This window comes from Suricata suricatta, chromosome 10, assembly GCF_006229205.1.
Source record: "Suricata suricatta isolate VVHF042 chromosome 10, meerkat_22Aug2017_6uvM2_HiC, whole genome shotgun sequence".
Taxonomy (NCBI): Eukaryota; Metazoa; Chordata; class Mammalia; order Carnivora; family Herpestidae; genus Suricata; species Suricata suricatta.
In genome coordinates, this window is record NC_043709.1 from 5,703,147 (window position 1) to 5,718,234 (window position 15,088).

A 15,088-nucleotide genomic window follows, 5' to 3' on the forward strand; every position below is an offset into this window, starting at 1 on the left:
CAGCTTGGAGCCTGGAGCCTGCTTCCGATTCTTTGTCTCCCTCTGTCTCTCTGACCTTCCCCTGCTCACGCTGTCTCTCTCATAAATAAATAAAATAGTAAAAAAAAAAGCCTTTTAAAAAAAGGTGTTCACTATCTGAAGCAGTAAAACCTTCTAGCTGGATTCCCTTGCAAGGAAACCACATGTAGCTGATTCTTGAGGTTCGTAGAAGTGAGGCGCTGAATTAGTCAATGTGGAAACTCCCTCCTTGGGGAGACAGTGGGCTAGGTTCCTACGTGCTTCTGGTCATAACATCCCCATCGGCTGATCAGCACGTAACCTTGTTTTACATGTACTTCTATTTAAGGACTCCTTATTGGATATATTATTAACTTTTTAAATTAAAAAAATTTTAAGTTTATTTATTTATTTTGAGAGAGAGAGAGAGTGGGAGGGGCAGAGCGAGAGAGTGTCCCAAGCAGTTTCCGTGCTATCAGCACAGAGCTTGACATGGGGCTCGAACCCACGAACCATGAGATCATGACCTGAACTGAAGTCAAGAGTAGGACGCTTAGGCGACTGAGCCAGCCAGGCTGAATATATCATTAACATGCAATTAAATATACAATACTTAATAGTAAGTTGATATAATATTTAATACATAACTTAATATATCATTAATAGATGATTACTGGCTCATTACCATTGAACCCACCGTCCATAGCACTGTAATTCCGGCCTGACTGATGCTTACCTAATGCCGTGTTTTCTCTGTAAAGCGCGCCACAGCCTTCCTGTGCTTGGGAACGTGAAATAGGACTTGAGCACTAGGCTTGGGGGCCGTTTTAACCAATGAAATCACCAACAAAGCACAACAGTGTGAAAAGTGGGTCACTAAATAGACCACAAAAAAGGGACACTTTGCGGCTGAAACAAGGAGACAGAGTGTCACCTTGTTCGGCCTCAGCTGGGAACGTGCACCTTGGGGCGACCCGAAGTCTCTGCTGAGCCACCCGTGTCTGAGAAGGACACAGAAGCGTCGCAAGTACTGATCGGGGGTCGCAAGTAAACCGTGGCAGGCGGGTGAATTTGCAGGTGGGGACGCAGTAGCGGTGAGGCCGGACTGTCCTCAGGCCTGTACTCAGGCATTAAGGCCTCCGTCTTGCCTTTGCGGAAACGGCTTGTGAAGCTGGCGTTGGACACCCTCAGGGCTTGGAAGAGAAAGTTACTGGGCTGATACGTGACTAACATGTGCGCAGGGCCCGGGGTAGGCCGGTGACCGAGGGTATAAGAGCAGAAAACACCCATCTTTAGCCAGCAGGCCCTAGAAGGGAGCGAGAGAAGTAAAGGAAACCTTTCAAAGCCAGGCCAAGGGCTCAGCACGCGCTCTGTGTTTCTGTTGCAGCTGTGGCTTGAAGGCTGTGGGGCTCCGCCGCTGTCCTCGCCACCGAAAGAGGAAGATTTCTTTGCCTCTCACGCTCCTCCTGAGGTATGTATCAGGCTTCATGTGATTTTAAAGCGCGCTGCCTGTGACGGCTATACGGGGCACACACGTGAGGGCTTCCGTATGGATCCAGGCTAAGCTGCCGTGATGAACAACCCCGAAATAAGTCACTTACACGGGGTAGACGTGAATTCCCATCAGCAGCTCGGAAGTCGGCTGTCCAGGGCTGCCCGAGGGATTTGTGTTGCTCTTCCCCACACACTGGCTTCCACTCACACTCGGAAGTGTGTGCCCAGCTCATGACCGTCCGCAGCGCTGGGAAGGGGGCAGGCATCTGGGCAAGCGTGTGCCCCATCCTTTTGCTGAAACGAGCCTCACGGCCAGAACTTAGTTACCGGTCCGTACGCCGCCGCCAGGGAGGCCGAGCCGCTGTTACTGGGAGTCTGCCGCGGCTCAGGTCACAGCTACGGAGCCGGCCAAGAATGAAGACAGTGTTCTTTTTAACCCGAATTTTAATAGGGGTTCGAATCTCATTGCCCCCGTTTAGTTGCGTCCAGAGAGCGAATCTCAAGGCTACGGTAAGGACGGAGTCAGTACAGATGAAGGGGTCAGAAGCTGGCTCCTTCCGGAGCGAGTCGTCGGGCAGTGCTGGCGGAATCCCCGTCTTCAGCGCTGGGGTCCGATCGGAGCAACAGTAACAACCCCCGATCTCTGCGGTCAGGGGCCGCGAGGGAGGGCGCCGAGGCCTGAAATACTTACCGGGTGATCCTCTAAGGAAGCGTGTGTGGCCCCCGGGCCTCCAGCCTCAGAGGCCTGCTCGCGGCCCCGCCGCTGCCCGGTCCCGCTGAGGGGAGCGTTCTTTGCGTAATTGCTGCTTAACCCGTTCTGTAACCAACTGTCCAGAAAAAACGGGGAAAGCTGTATAAATTGCTAAGCCTTGATTTTGTTATTATCACGTGCACATGCACGTTCATTCACATAGTCAGTAGTTACCAGAAATAGTTACCAAGAAAAGAACAGAAAACAAAAGGAAAGATAAGGCGTTCTGTCATGATCCATGCCTCTCCATTAATATAGAACGAGATCTAGAACATCCATGACCAGTAGCCGAGACGTGTGAGGAACAGAAACGACGGGCTAGACGGAGACAGAGGAGCAGTTTGGTGACTAGTGTTGGAATTAGTGTGGAATCAGCATTGACGTGAGCTCATCCACTTCAGTGTGTGTCTGTACGCACACTTGTGCATGCACATGGGGAAGCCCGATGACAGATACGCGTGTGCACAGGGGTCAGCACACGCACATTTATGTTACCCGCCTCTGTCCTCCGAGAGGCCCGGAGACAGGGACGCTTCGGTACCCAAACACACCCAGCACCCACATCTTGGTTTCTTTTTTTTCTTAATGTCTTTATTTTGAGAGAGAGACAGAGAGCGAGCAGAGGAGGGGCAGAGAGAGAGAGGGAGACACAGAATCTGAAGCTCCAGGCTCCAGGCTCTGAGCTGTCAGCAACACCCCAATGCAGGGCTTGAACCCACAGACTGTGAGATCATGACCTGAGCCGAAGCCAGACGCTCAACTGACTGAGCCACCCAGGCGGCCCCACATCTTGGTTTCTGAATGCCAAGAGGACCCAGTGGGACCTTCGGAGAAATGCAGATTCGAGGGCTGGGGTGCTGGGCAGCTGAGCCTGGAGCGTCCTGTGGCGTCGGAACGTAAGCAATGCTGGAAGGGGCAGGTGGCTGAGTGGGGAGGCCATGTCTAAGGGATTCAGGAACCAACCAGAAAGAGCTCCCAGTGGTCAAAGCTGGAATACTTCGTGCAACGAAATAAATAATGACAGTTTGGATTATAATCCAAAGGAGAAAATTAATATCTGTGAGCCCACACTAATATGAAGAGATGATTGGGTAAATAAAGGGAGCAAAGAGATGATTCTCCTTCAAGAAAAATGCAATCTCATCTGTAGATAGTCTGCCCTTCCGGAGATGGCGCTTACCTCCCCCCCCCCCCCGCTGCCTCGAGTGCAGGCCAGACTTGGTGACTTGCTCCCAAAGCCAGGGAACGCGAAGGGGAAAACAGTGACTTCATCAGAGGAAAGCCCGCAGTCACCACCTTAACCAAGGGGTCAGGATCAGCATCGCCCGTGTTCAGTGAAGCTGAGGTGCGTCAGTGAGAAGGGCACCTCACCTTCCCCAAAACTGAGGCTCAGCTTCAGAACACATCGGACAAACCCAAACCGAGGGATATTCTACCGACCAGCCGATCTCTACCCTTCAAAACTTTGAGGGCCGTGGGAAACAAGGGAAGACTGAGCAGCTGTTCCAAACCGGAGGAGACTCAGGAGACATGGCGGATGAAGCGGGAACGGAGCCTGGAACCGAAGGGACGGTGGACATGTGGTGAAATCCAAATAAAGTCTGGAGTTCCGCTAATAATGACGGCTAAGTCAGTGGTACATCAGTGATAATTCTTAGTTTTGACAGATGTGCTGTGGGTGCTTACCATCAGAGGAAGGTGGGTGAAGCATATCTTTGCAGCTTTTTTGCAAGTCTGAAGTTATTACAAAATAAAAATTTTATGGAGGAAAAATAAGGAATTTGAGCGTTAAAACAGATTTAAAAATATACATGTTTCCGATACCATTTTTCAAGGAACTGAAAGAAATAATCCTGAAATCTGTGTGGAACCGCAAAAGACCTTGAACAGCCAAAATAGTCTTGACAAAGGACCACAGAGCTGGAGGCATCACAGTCTCAGATTTCGAGATATAGTACCAAGCTGCAGTAATCAAAGCAGTATGGAACCGGCACAAACATAGACACACACTTCAATGGAAAGAGCAGAGAGCGCAGAAATAGCCCCAAAATTACATGGTCAGTTAATCTACAACAAAGGAGGTCAGAATATACCATGAGGAAAAAGTCTCTTCAAAAAACGGTGTTGGGAAAACTGGACAGCGTCATGCAAAAGAATCAAACTGGGCCACTCTCTTACATCCTACACAAAAGGAAACAACTCCAAATAGATTAAAGACCTAACTGTAAGACCTGAAAGCATTAAATTCCTAAAAGAAAACATAGGCAGTAATTTCTGTGACGTCAACCGTGGAAACAGTTTCCTACCTACGCCCCCTCAGGCAAGGGAAACAGAAGCAAACTCAAACTGTTGGGATTACACCAAAATCAAAAGCTTTTGCACAGCAAAGGAAACCATCAGCAAAAGGACAAGACAGCCTACCGACTGGGACATTGCAGACGATATGTCTGATAACAGGTTAGTATCCAAAATACATAAAGAACTTGTACAACTCAACACTGAAAACAATAAATAATCTGACTAAAAAACGGACAGAGGACCTGAATAGACATTTTCCCAAAGAAGACATCCAGATGGCAAACAGACACAGGAAAAGATGCTCAACATCTCTCATCATCAGGGAGATGCAGATCAAAACCACGGTGAGCCATCACCTTACACCGGTCAGAATGGCTAAAATCAAAATCACAAGAAATAACAAGTGTCAGACAGGCTGTGAAGAAGAAAGAACCCTCATGTACCGAAAGTGGGAACGCAATTTGGTGCAGCCACTGTGGAAAACAGACTAGATATTCTTCAAAAAATTCAAAATAGAATTACCGTATGATCCAGTAATTCCACTGCTGGGTATTTACCCAAGAAAACAAAAGCAGTAATCCAAAACAATATATGCCCCCGTTTATTGCAGCATTATTTACAATAGCCAAACTACAGGAGCAACCCAAATGTCCATCACAGATGAATAGATAAAGAAGATGTCACACACACACACACACACACACACACACACACACACACACACAGGAATATTACTCAGCCACGAAAAAGAATGAGATTTGGCCATTTGCAACAACATAGATGGACCTAATGGCTGTAATGCTAAGTGAAATAAATCAGAGAAAGACAATACCATATAATTTCGCTCGTACGTGGAATATAAGAAACCAACCAACCAAAGAGGCACAAAGAAATAGACTCTCTTTTTTTTTAATGCTTTTTATTTATTTTTGAGAGAGAGAGAGAGAGACAGCAGAAGCAGGGGAGGGTCAGAGAGAGAGGGAGATAGAGAATCTGAAGCAGGCTCCAGGCTCCGAGCTGTCAGCACAGAGCCCAACGTGGGGCTCAAACCCACGAACTGTGAGATCATGGCCTGTGCCAAAGTCAGACACTCAACTGACTGAGCCACCCAGGCGCCCCAGAGATAGACTCTTAAATAAAGAGAACAGACTGGTGGTTGCCAGAAGGGAGGGGGGTAGGGCAGGGGTTGGCCTAGGTAAAGGGGGTGAAGAGCACACTTACCTTGATGAGCCCTGAGTCAGGTGTAGAGCTATTGAATCTTCATATTGTACACCTAAAACTAATAGAACACGGTACGTTACTTACACTTCAATTAAAAAAAAAAGAATAGACATGTTTTAATATTATCTTCGCTTGCCGCTAATCCAGTGACTCAGAAGGTGACCATTACATTAGTAGCTTTGATTTTTTTTTGGACTTTTCTTGCTTTGCTTACTGATGAATTTTCTCACCTTCAGGCGAGCAGCCCCGGGCAGGAGTCACCACCACCCGAACCGTCTGCTTTGCCACCAAGGAATGTGGAGGCCACTGCAGCTAACCATGAAGGTAGTCTTCAGAAGTGTCATGTGATGCCGTCCCCTGGTTCAGTGGCATGCCATGAGACTGTTAGAAAATAAGACCCTTGGGGGGCGGCCCGCTGGCTCAGTTAGCGGAGCACATGACTCTTGATCTCAGAGTTGTGAGTTTGAAGCCCACGTTGGGTGTAGAGATAAGTTAAAAATAGAATCTTTAGGGGCGCCTGGGTGGCTCAGTTGGTTGAGCATCTGACTTTGGCTCAGGTCATGATCTCACTGTTTATGAGTTTGAACCCTACCTCGGGGTCTGCACTGACAGCTCAGAGCCTGGAGCCTGCTTTGGATTCTGTCTCCCTCTCTCTCTGCCCCTTCCATGTTTGCTCTCTGTCTCTCTTAAAAGTAAATAAACATTAAAAAAATAAAATCTTTAAAAAATAAAAAGGAAAGAGAAAATAAAAATAAGATCCTTGTATTTAATAAAGGAAAGGTGCCCATGGTAGATTATACAGTGGGGGGAAAAATTACTAAACAGGAAACATGATCTCATTTTTGTAAAAAACTGAAACAAAAACATATACACACAGAACACAGTCTGGAAGGTACATGCCAAATTGTTAACCAGAGAATGAAATTACGGAATGAATTACTTTCATTTTCAGCTTGAGACAGTTTTGAAGTGACTGAGCTCTTGTAAGGTATATATGTTACTTCTACAATCAGAAAACAAGATTTCAATTTTAAAACCGATCCTATAAATAGTTGATATCTAATGATTTCCATTTGATGACTTGATTAGAGGGTTATATTTGTTGGAAATGCACTTATATCCATTGCTTACATTTTAAAAAGTCATGTATGTGATAGGAGTAACAAGGATCATGGCATCCACTTTTCTGTTTTAAGGTTGAGCCTCGTGGGGGCGTCTGGGTGGCTCAGTCGGTTAAGCGTCCGACTTTAGCCCAGGTCATGATCTCACAGTTCACGAGTTCAAGCCCCATGTCAGGCTCTGTGCTGACAGCTCAGGGCCTGGAGCCTGCTCTGGATTCTGTCCCTCTCTCTCTCTGCCCCTCCCTTGCTAACTCTCTCTCTCCCTCTCTCTCTCTCTCTCTCAAAAATTAATAAACATTAAAACATTTTTTTAATTAAAAAAAAAGATTGGGCATGTTTTGTTAGCCAGGAAGTTTGAGCAAATTATTGACAAGGTGACACTTGACAGTGATGCGGGGACCCTGGGGGGTAGCCATGGGTGCTGGCTTGTAAACACTGAGCCTGGAGCCCCTTCGGGGAGCTTCAGGGAACTTTGTGAAGCAGGAAAGACCAACACCCCAGCAGCTTTATGACTGAGGTTCTTACTGGGGAAACTTTCTGGTGAGGGATTCGCCGGAGGGCTGGCGAGAGTAACTGGTATTCATCAAGGAGACAGTCCTGGAAGGTGGTCTTGGGTCTCCGTGGGTGAGGGCGGGGCAGCACGCTGCGGGGAAACGTCACGTCATCTGTACTGAACTGGGTGTGGGGGCGGGTGTCCGGGAAGGCAGCAAACAACAGATTTTAGGACGCCTGGCTTCCGTTGTACTGGTCTCAGGAGTAGACCGACCTGTCAGCAGACCCGGATGGCAACCCTTTGCATTCTGGGAGACAGTGAATGAGTTGGGACAAGTGTCTAGCATTTTGAGAAATTTTTAATGTTTATTTATTATTTTGAGAGAGAGAGAGGGAGAGAGCGAGCATGAATGGGGGAGGGGCAGAGAGCGAGAGACACACACAGAATCCGAAGCAGCTCCAGGCTCCGAGCTGTCAGCACAGAGCCCGACACGGGGCTCAAACCCACGAACTGTCAGATCATGACCTGAGCCGAAGTCAGATGCTCAACCCACTGAGCCCCCCAGGCGCCTCAAGGATTTTGGAAAAAAAATACTAAAATAAAACAGAATTCCCTCTTTACTCCTTATACCGGACGAAATTCTGTTGGGTCAAAGATTTCAGTATAAATCACGAAAATATGAAGGTTCTACAAGAAAACAGGTGGAGCTTTTTCGTCCTTCTGGACCGGGGAAGCCCTCTGCGTGTCCGAGCCTCGGGAAGGGGCCGGGGCTTACAAATACAACATCGCCATTCTGAGCAGATGCTTTGAAGACAGGGGACAGACGTTTGCGATTCATACAGAGACAAGGCGCTTGTTCCCTTAACATGCATCCCTGGCGGGCTGGGTCTTGTGGGATTTGCAGCCTGGGGTGTTTGGGCACGGTTCCATTTTTGTGCCTGTGACCCTAAAGGCCTGGTGAGAAGACACGGACACCTTTCTAGGTGGCGCTTAGCTTTCCAACCTCTGAGATCCCGCCTCTTCCTATCTTTGCTCTCTGTCTTGCTGGCAGCGGGAATCTGTCCTCTGGTCGTCATGTTGCCGCCTTCTTCCTGAAGATTCTGCCCAGGGGCCTGTCCTCTGAGAGGCTGTGTCCACCCCATGGACACGCCCAGTCGCGACCACGTTTATGGGTGTGGTCTCCCTTTTCTGGGAGCTGCCGTGTCCCTGTGCATCCCTTCACTGGGCTGGGAGCTCCTCCGTGGGGGGGGTTGTTTATTAAGAGAAGGAATCCACCTGAGCCATTAGTGGGTACGTCATTGTCCAAAAGGACAGAAGAAGCAAAATCATCCCGACACTCTCCTGACTAACACAGACCAGGCCAGCTTTGTACCTTTGCCAAGTACCCAGGACGATTTGAATATTGTTACTATGACGAGTTAGCATAAGAGGCCTTTGGAAGTTGAAGTTTATGGGCTCAAGATGTCCCTGTGACCTCTCTGAGTCCGGGTGTCTCCATTTGATTTGCTAACAGAGAACTAAGGTAACTAAATGCAGAACAAGGTTTTGTTCTTATAAATATTTTACACCCTACATTCTTAGCTGAAGAATTTCTCCTAAAGGTTTTATTGTTTAGAATTCCACCTCTCCTTGGGGGCGCCTGGGTCAGTTAAGCATCTTCTGACTCTTGATTTTCGCTCAGGTCATGATCTCGAGGTTCGTGAGTTCGAGCCCCGCCTCAGGCTCTGTGCTGACACCATGGAGGGGATTCTCTCTCACTCTCTCTGCCACACCCCCGTAAATAAATGAAAAAACTTAAAAAAAAGAAAAGAATTCCACCTCGCCTTGAACCTGCAGCAACACGTCGTCCCCTCTCCCGCACCCAGAGTCTGTCCTTCCACTGATCTCCGCTGCTCTCAGCCCCCCAGGCTCCGCCCAGCACTTCACCTGTCAGCACAGGCTGGCGGGGTGCGCCTTGAGTCACGTTCAGGATTACGTAATGGAAGGGGAGAACAAAAGAGTTTTGGCCAATGGAATGTGGGTCCTGAGGTCCCTGCTTAAGTGTCCCTGTCCCCTGCGTCCCTCCAGTGCTGGGCAGCCCCTGGCCCCTGGGAGGTAATCAGGAAGTGTGTAGTCACTTCTTTTTCCACAAAATACCATTGTTCTCTTCCTCCTCCTACTTTGCCTGTTTGAATGCCGTGACCAGAGTTTACCTTTTAATATTTATAAAAATAAGACAGACGAGTTTCATCTAAACTTCTGTCAGGCCTGCCATGTTTTATTTTATTTTATTTTTTTAAGTGTTTATTTACTTTTGAGAGAGAGAGACAGAGAGACAGAGTGTGAGTGGAAGAGGGGCAGAAAGAGAGGGAGAATCAGAATCCGAGGCAGGCTCCAGGTTCTGAGCTGCCGGCACAGAGCCTGACGCGGGGCTCGAACTCACAGACCGTGAGATCATGACCTGAGCTGGAGGTGGATGCTTCACTGACTGAGCCGCCCCGGCGCCCCAGGCCTGCCATGTTTTAAGCAGCAGCTTTACGGACTTACGATGCGCACGTCATAAACCTTGTCCTTTTTTAAGCCGTTCAACTCCATGGTCTTTGTGTGTCCACGGGCAGCGCTGCCGTAACCACCGTTTACGTCAGAGCATTTTCAGCAGCCCCCCGAGACACCCCCTAATGGTCCCCGTTCAGGTCTGCCCGACCCCCGGCCCTGGCAACCCCGAGTCTGCTTCTGGCTCCGCGGGTCTGCCTGTTCTAGACGTCCGTATGGGTGCAATCACACGACGTGCGGTCCTTTGTGACCGGCCTCTTGTGCTCAGCATGTTTTCACGGTTCATCCGTGTTGGAACGGACGTCAGCTCCTCATTCCTTTGTATGGCCAGGTAGTATTCCGCTGCCTGGATATACGGCATTTTGTGTATCCATTTAAGATTTTATTTATTTATTTATTTTTGAGAGGCAGAGAAAGCAAGCAGGGAGGGGCAGAGACAGAGGGAGACAGAGAACCCCGAGCGGGCTCCGTGCTGTCGGCACAGAGCTGGACTCCCGGCTCGACCCCGTGAACAGTGAGGTCATGACCTGAGCCAAAATCAAGAGTCACATGCTTCACCGACCGAGCCGGCCAGGCGCCCCAGGACACTTCCGTTCAAAACGCCAGGCGGTGCGGTAGTGTTGAATGATAGTAACCTGGGAGGCCACTAACATTTTCATCCTCTGCTGCAGCTGGATAAAACATCCGCCTCTATCTCAGCGCGCCTGGCTGGCTCAGTCAGTAGAGCACGCAGCTCTCAATCTCGGGGTTGTGAGTTCGAACCTCATGTTGGGTGTAGAGATTGCTCAAAAAGAAAAATCTTTAAAAAAAAATACACTTCAAAAGAGGTGGTGGTGATGGAGGGCACTTGTGGGGAAGAGCACTGGGTGTTGTATGGAAACCAATTTGACAATAAACTATTTAAAAAAAATAAAATTTTTGGAAAAAAAAAACCCACTTCATTTCAGTGGACTTTTAACTTAAAATTCTTGTAATGGGACACCTGGGTGGCTCAGTGGGTTAAGCGTCAGACTCTTGGTTTCAGCTCAGGTCACGATTTCATGGGTCGTGAGTTCAAGCCCCGAGTCAGACTCTGCACTGAAAGTGTGGAGCCTCCTTGGGACTCTCTCTCTTTCTTCTCTTTGCCCCTCCTCCACTCTCTTGCATGCATGCTCTTACTCTCTCTAAATAAATAAACATTAAAGAAAATCCTTGTAATGATAAAATAGAATACAGAGCTAAAAATAAAAACAATAATCTATAAAATCGGGTCACATACGTGGTACTGAACAAGTTGAATGTATCATATATTCAAAAGCACATTTGATGAGTATATTTTCTGCATTTATATCAATACATTTCCCTTTCAGGTGGACCGGAACAAGGGCCAAATGTGGAAGGTCAAGGGCCAAGTGTGGAAGGCCTTAACGCACCAACAAAGGCTGCATTAGGTAATATGCCCACGACTCCATATTCTGGTTCAGAGAGTGAGATTCATTAAGACAAAAAAAAAAAAATATGAGTCCTGTTTTTCCGTTCTGCCGAGAATGTGTAGAGTAATCTGGCATCATGACTGGTGATCTATTACTGAGATTTTATTGAGCAAAAAATGCCATCCCTTCAGCACAGCCTGAGGCCGCGCGGGTGGGCGTGCTGCCCAAGCCACAGGTTTGCTCGTTGGTGTTCAGGTGATTTCTGTCCCCAGCACGAGTGGTCAGGGCGGCCCGTCGTCCGTTCCTCTTGACCCGAGACCTCCTAGTGTGTCCTCTTTCTGATCGGACGATGATCTTTATTTCATTATCAGGGAATTATACTCTGAAAGGAGTGCCTACTACATGGCATTCATTGGCAAGCCAGTACTGTGGTGGAAACATAGCTAAACTATTAGAAATGTTCTGGATATTTTCACCCCGAGTTAATGGCCTCAAAGGAGGTTGGGAGCGGATTATGTGACTGCTGTGCTGGAGCCAAGAGAAAGTGATGGAAAGAAAAACTCCCAGAGAGACGGTTCTCACAGCTGAACGCAATGATGTCCTGCTCTCGTTAGGACTCGGTTTGAACCTTTAGTTGTTTGTGGTTTTATGCGCTTTTGTTATTAAAGCACCTTCTCATCTTTGTAAGGAAAAGGTTAACATTTTATTCTTACTGGGTCTCTTAAACGTAATTCTAGAAACAGGATGTGTAAGCTAGGATTAAAGTTTACCCAGAAAACAATTTTTAAGAAACCTTATCTTAAAGCCTCATTTGTTGCTGTGCAGTTTAGAAAGTACTGCTGCTAAAATAATGGAATGCTTTGTCATTCTTACTGATTCGTGTGATAAATCTGTATGTAAGTCGCAGTAAAAAAGCACATCACTGCTTTCGTCACATACGTGATGCCTGGCCAGTTGTATATTTTAAAATAATTCTAAAAGTTTGTGAAGAACGGAACTTAAGAGGAGAGTTTGTTCTACTGTGTACAAGACACGCTCCTAAAGAGAGCAGCGAACGGGCTGGGGTGGGACGGGCTCCTTATCTCTCTTTGGTGTCAGATGCAGAAAACGTTTTCTGTGAGTTCGGAGACTACTTGGAAAAACCGAGAAACTCCATTGTAACAAAGCTCTCTTAACCCACAGTACCCTCGTGTGCTTGAGCCTTCTGGGTGACCACCTAATGCAGAAAATGGTACAGTCTCTCACGTAACATATACAATGTCTTAGGATTTTTTTAAAGATACACTAAAATTAGAAAAATTACGTATTTCTATTGGTCTGACTTTCTCCTTTTTATTGATTGACAGAAGTGTCCTCGATCATAAAAAAGAAACCAAATCAAGCTAAACGAGGAGTGAGTATTGCATATAAATATCGGGTAGTTTGGCTCTAAAATAGCCTGTGTTCTCAAGAAAGCCATGTTTGTCATTAAAACAAAAATTTTTTAATGATTATTTCTTTTTGAGAGAGAGAGAGACAGAGTGTGAGCAGGGGAGGGGCAGAGAGCGAGGGAGACACAGAATCGGAAGCAGCTTCAGGCTCTGAGCTGTCAGCACAGAGCCCGATGCGGGGCTCGAACTCACAAACTGCGAGATCATGACCTCACCTGAAGTCATATGCTTAAATGCCTCTGTCATTTTTTAAAATTTTATTTTTAGCCATATTGTATATAATAAATGTCGGGTTTTTTGTTTTTGTTTTTTTAAAGAGAGAGAGAGAGTGTGTGTGCACACAAGCTGGGGATGGGCAGAGGGAGAGGAAGAGAGAGAATCTCAAGCAGATTCTCAGTGCCCAGCGCAGAGCCCAACAAGGGGCTCAGTCCCAGGGCTGTGAGATCATGACCTGAGCCAACGTCAAGAGTCAGATCCTTAACTGACAGAGCCACCCAGGTGCCCCATAAATGCGGCTTTTATAAAGAAACTATTGTTTAACGAGGTGAATGTTACATGTAGTCAAGATTTTCTAGAATGAGTGTTCAATAATATTTCTTTTGCTAATGACAGAATTCTGAAAGTCAAATCAGGGGAAGCTCCTTGGGAGTTTCTGTCGTATTTGCATTTCTATAAGGGATGCTGGCACCAGGGTCTGAATCCTGACGTCCGTCATCACTTACTGGTTACGTGACCTTGCTCAAGTCAGTTAACCTGCGGCAGCTTGAGTTCCTCGCCTGTGATGCGGGGATACCAGTGGTGCCAACTTCACAGGGTGGTGAGAGCTAAGTGAGGGGAGGAATGTAAAGTGCAGGTTACAGCACCTGCTGGGTAACAGACCTCAGTGATGTTAGCCGAGATCAACTCTAATCTACTATATCTTCTAGCTTGGGGCCAAAAAAGGAAGTTTGGGAGCCCAGAAACTGACGAATACATGCTTTAATGAAATTGAAAAACAAGCCCAAGCTGTAGATAAAATGAAGGAAAAGGAGGACCTTCTGGCCAGGGCGGCACCTAAGGAAGAATCAATGTAAGTTTAATTTAGTTGTAATAGTGTGTTTTTAGTGAACAAAACTATTAATCAAACAACTCTTGAGATTTGCCTTCAAAATGCCCTTTCATTTTTGTTGGTGCTGGCGAGAGGAGTTGACTGGTGAAATTGGAATGAGTAGGGTACCTTAAAGTCAGGTGCCCCAATTCAGGGACCCCTATACCCTGATGATGAAGGGGGTGTATTTTGGAAAGTGAGTTTGGTGGTGAGATCAGGACAGACAGCCTGGGGCAGAAGCTGGAAACCAGGAAGCCAGTCAAGAGAGTGGTTGTAACTAGACTTGAGAGGTTTTCGTTTGTGTTGGAAACAGAGGCGCAGTATGGCCGTCTGGAAGGTGCATGTGCTGGGTATAAAAAAATCATGAGAGAAGAAAGCAGAGTGAGTGCAACACCGAAAGGAAAGGCAGCTTGAGTTCTTAGTTCTCATGTGTGTTTACTTTATTTACACGGTGTTTTACTTGCATGTGCATTTCATCATGGCTTGAGTTACTCTGGACTGCATGATGAAGAAAATAATAATGCTTATTTTATGAGGCTTAATGCTTCGAGGGTTAACTTAGTTAACGTTCATTAAAGTGCATCAAACGGTGCCTGGTGCAGAGTAAGTGCCCAATCAGTGTGATTTCTTCTTCCTGCCAACAGTTTGCTAATGGACTCTCTAGCTGGTAAGCCCAGAGAACTGGAAGCCGTTGTTTCTCCTTGTCACGTCACTCCTAGAACATAGGGGGCAGCACTAAACTGTAGTTAGACCAAATATGGTGTGTAAAATTGCCTTTGAGCTGTCATCACGGACGTCTCGGTAATTTCTCTAAACTAGGTCCTTGACCCTGGAAATGGGGGGGAGGGTCCGATCTGAGGTTAGACTGCTTCTCTTGGTGTTTGGGAGCGGGCTCTACGCAGGCTTTCCTGGAGCGTGTATGATCTGGTGCCTGATCGGAAGAGAAGACACGGAACGCGGGGCATCGGCTCCCTCTCTGCAGGTCTGGTGGAGATTAGCGTATTAGTGTTAGAGGCCACCCCAGCCTTAACTCGTGTCTTTCATTAGGACGCTTCAGTCCTGCGCTTACGCAAAGACGCGGGCCCTGGGGTGTTTATGACTTTGATTGGGACCCTGCTCTGACGGCCTCCTTGGCCACGTTCGGGGCATCCCCGCCACCGTGCCCAAGACCGTCCTCCCTCTCAGCCCCGTCTCGGCCCTGTTCCGCCAAATCAGGGCTGTGCCGGCTCCGGGCAGACCTGTGTCTCATCCT

The 15,088-nt window shown here is 47.4% G+C and overlaps 1 protein-coding gene across 1 annotated transcript in view; it reads left to right on the forward strand.

The window, feature by feature from the left end:
* Nucleotides 1–15,088, forward strand: part of ARFGAP3 (ADP ribosylation factor GTPase activating protein 3) — a 51,001-nt gene that overhangs the window by 13,786 nt on the left and 22,127 nt on the right. Inside the window, exons 5-9 of the mRNA XM_029955400.1 lie at nt 1,385–1,468; nt 5,998–6,085; nt 11,257–11,337; nt 12,666–12,712; nt 13,676–13,818. Of these exons, the coding sequence (XP_029811260.1) occupies nt 1,385–1,468; nt 5,998–6,085; nt 11,257–11,337; nt 12,666–12,712; nt 13,676–13,818 (443 nt within the window). The remainder of the gene's footprint in view (nt 1–1,384; nt 1,469–5,997; nt 6,086–11,256; nt 11,338–12,665; nt 12,713–13,675; nt 13,819–15,088) is intronic.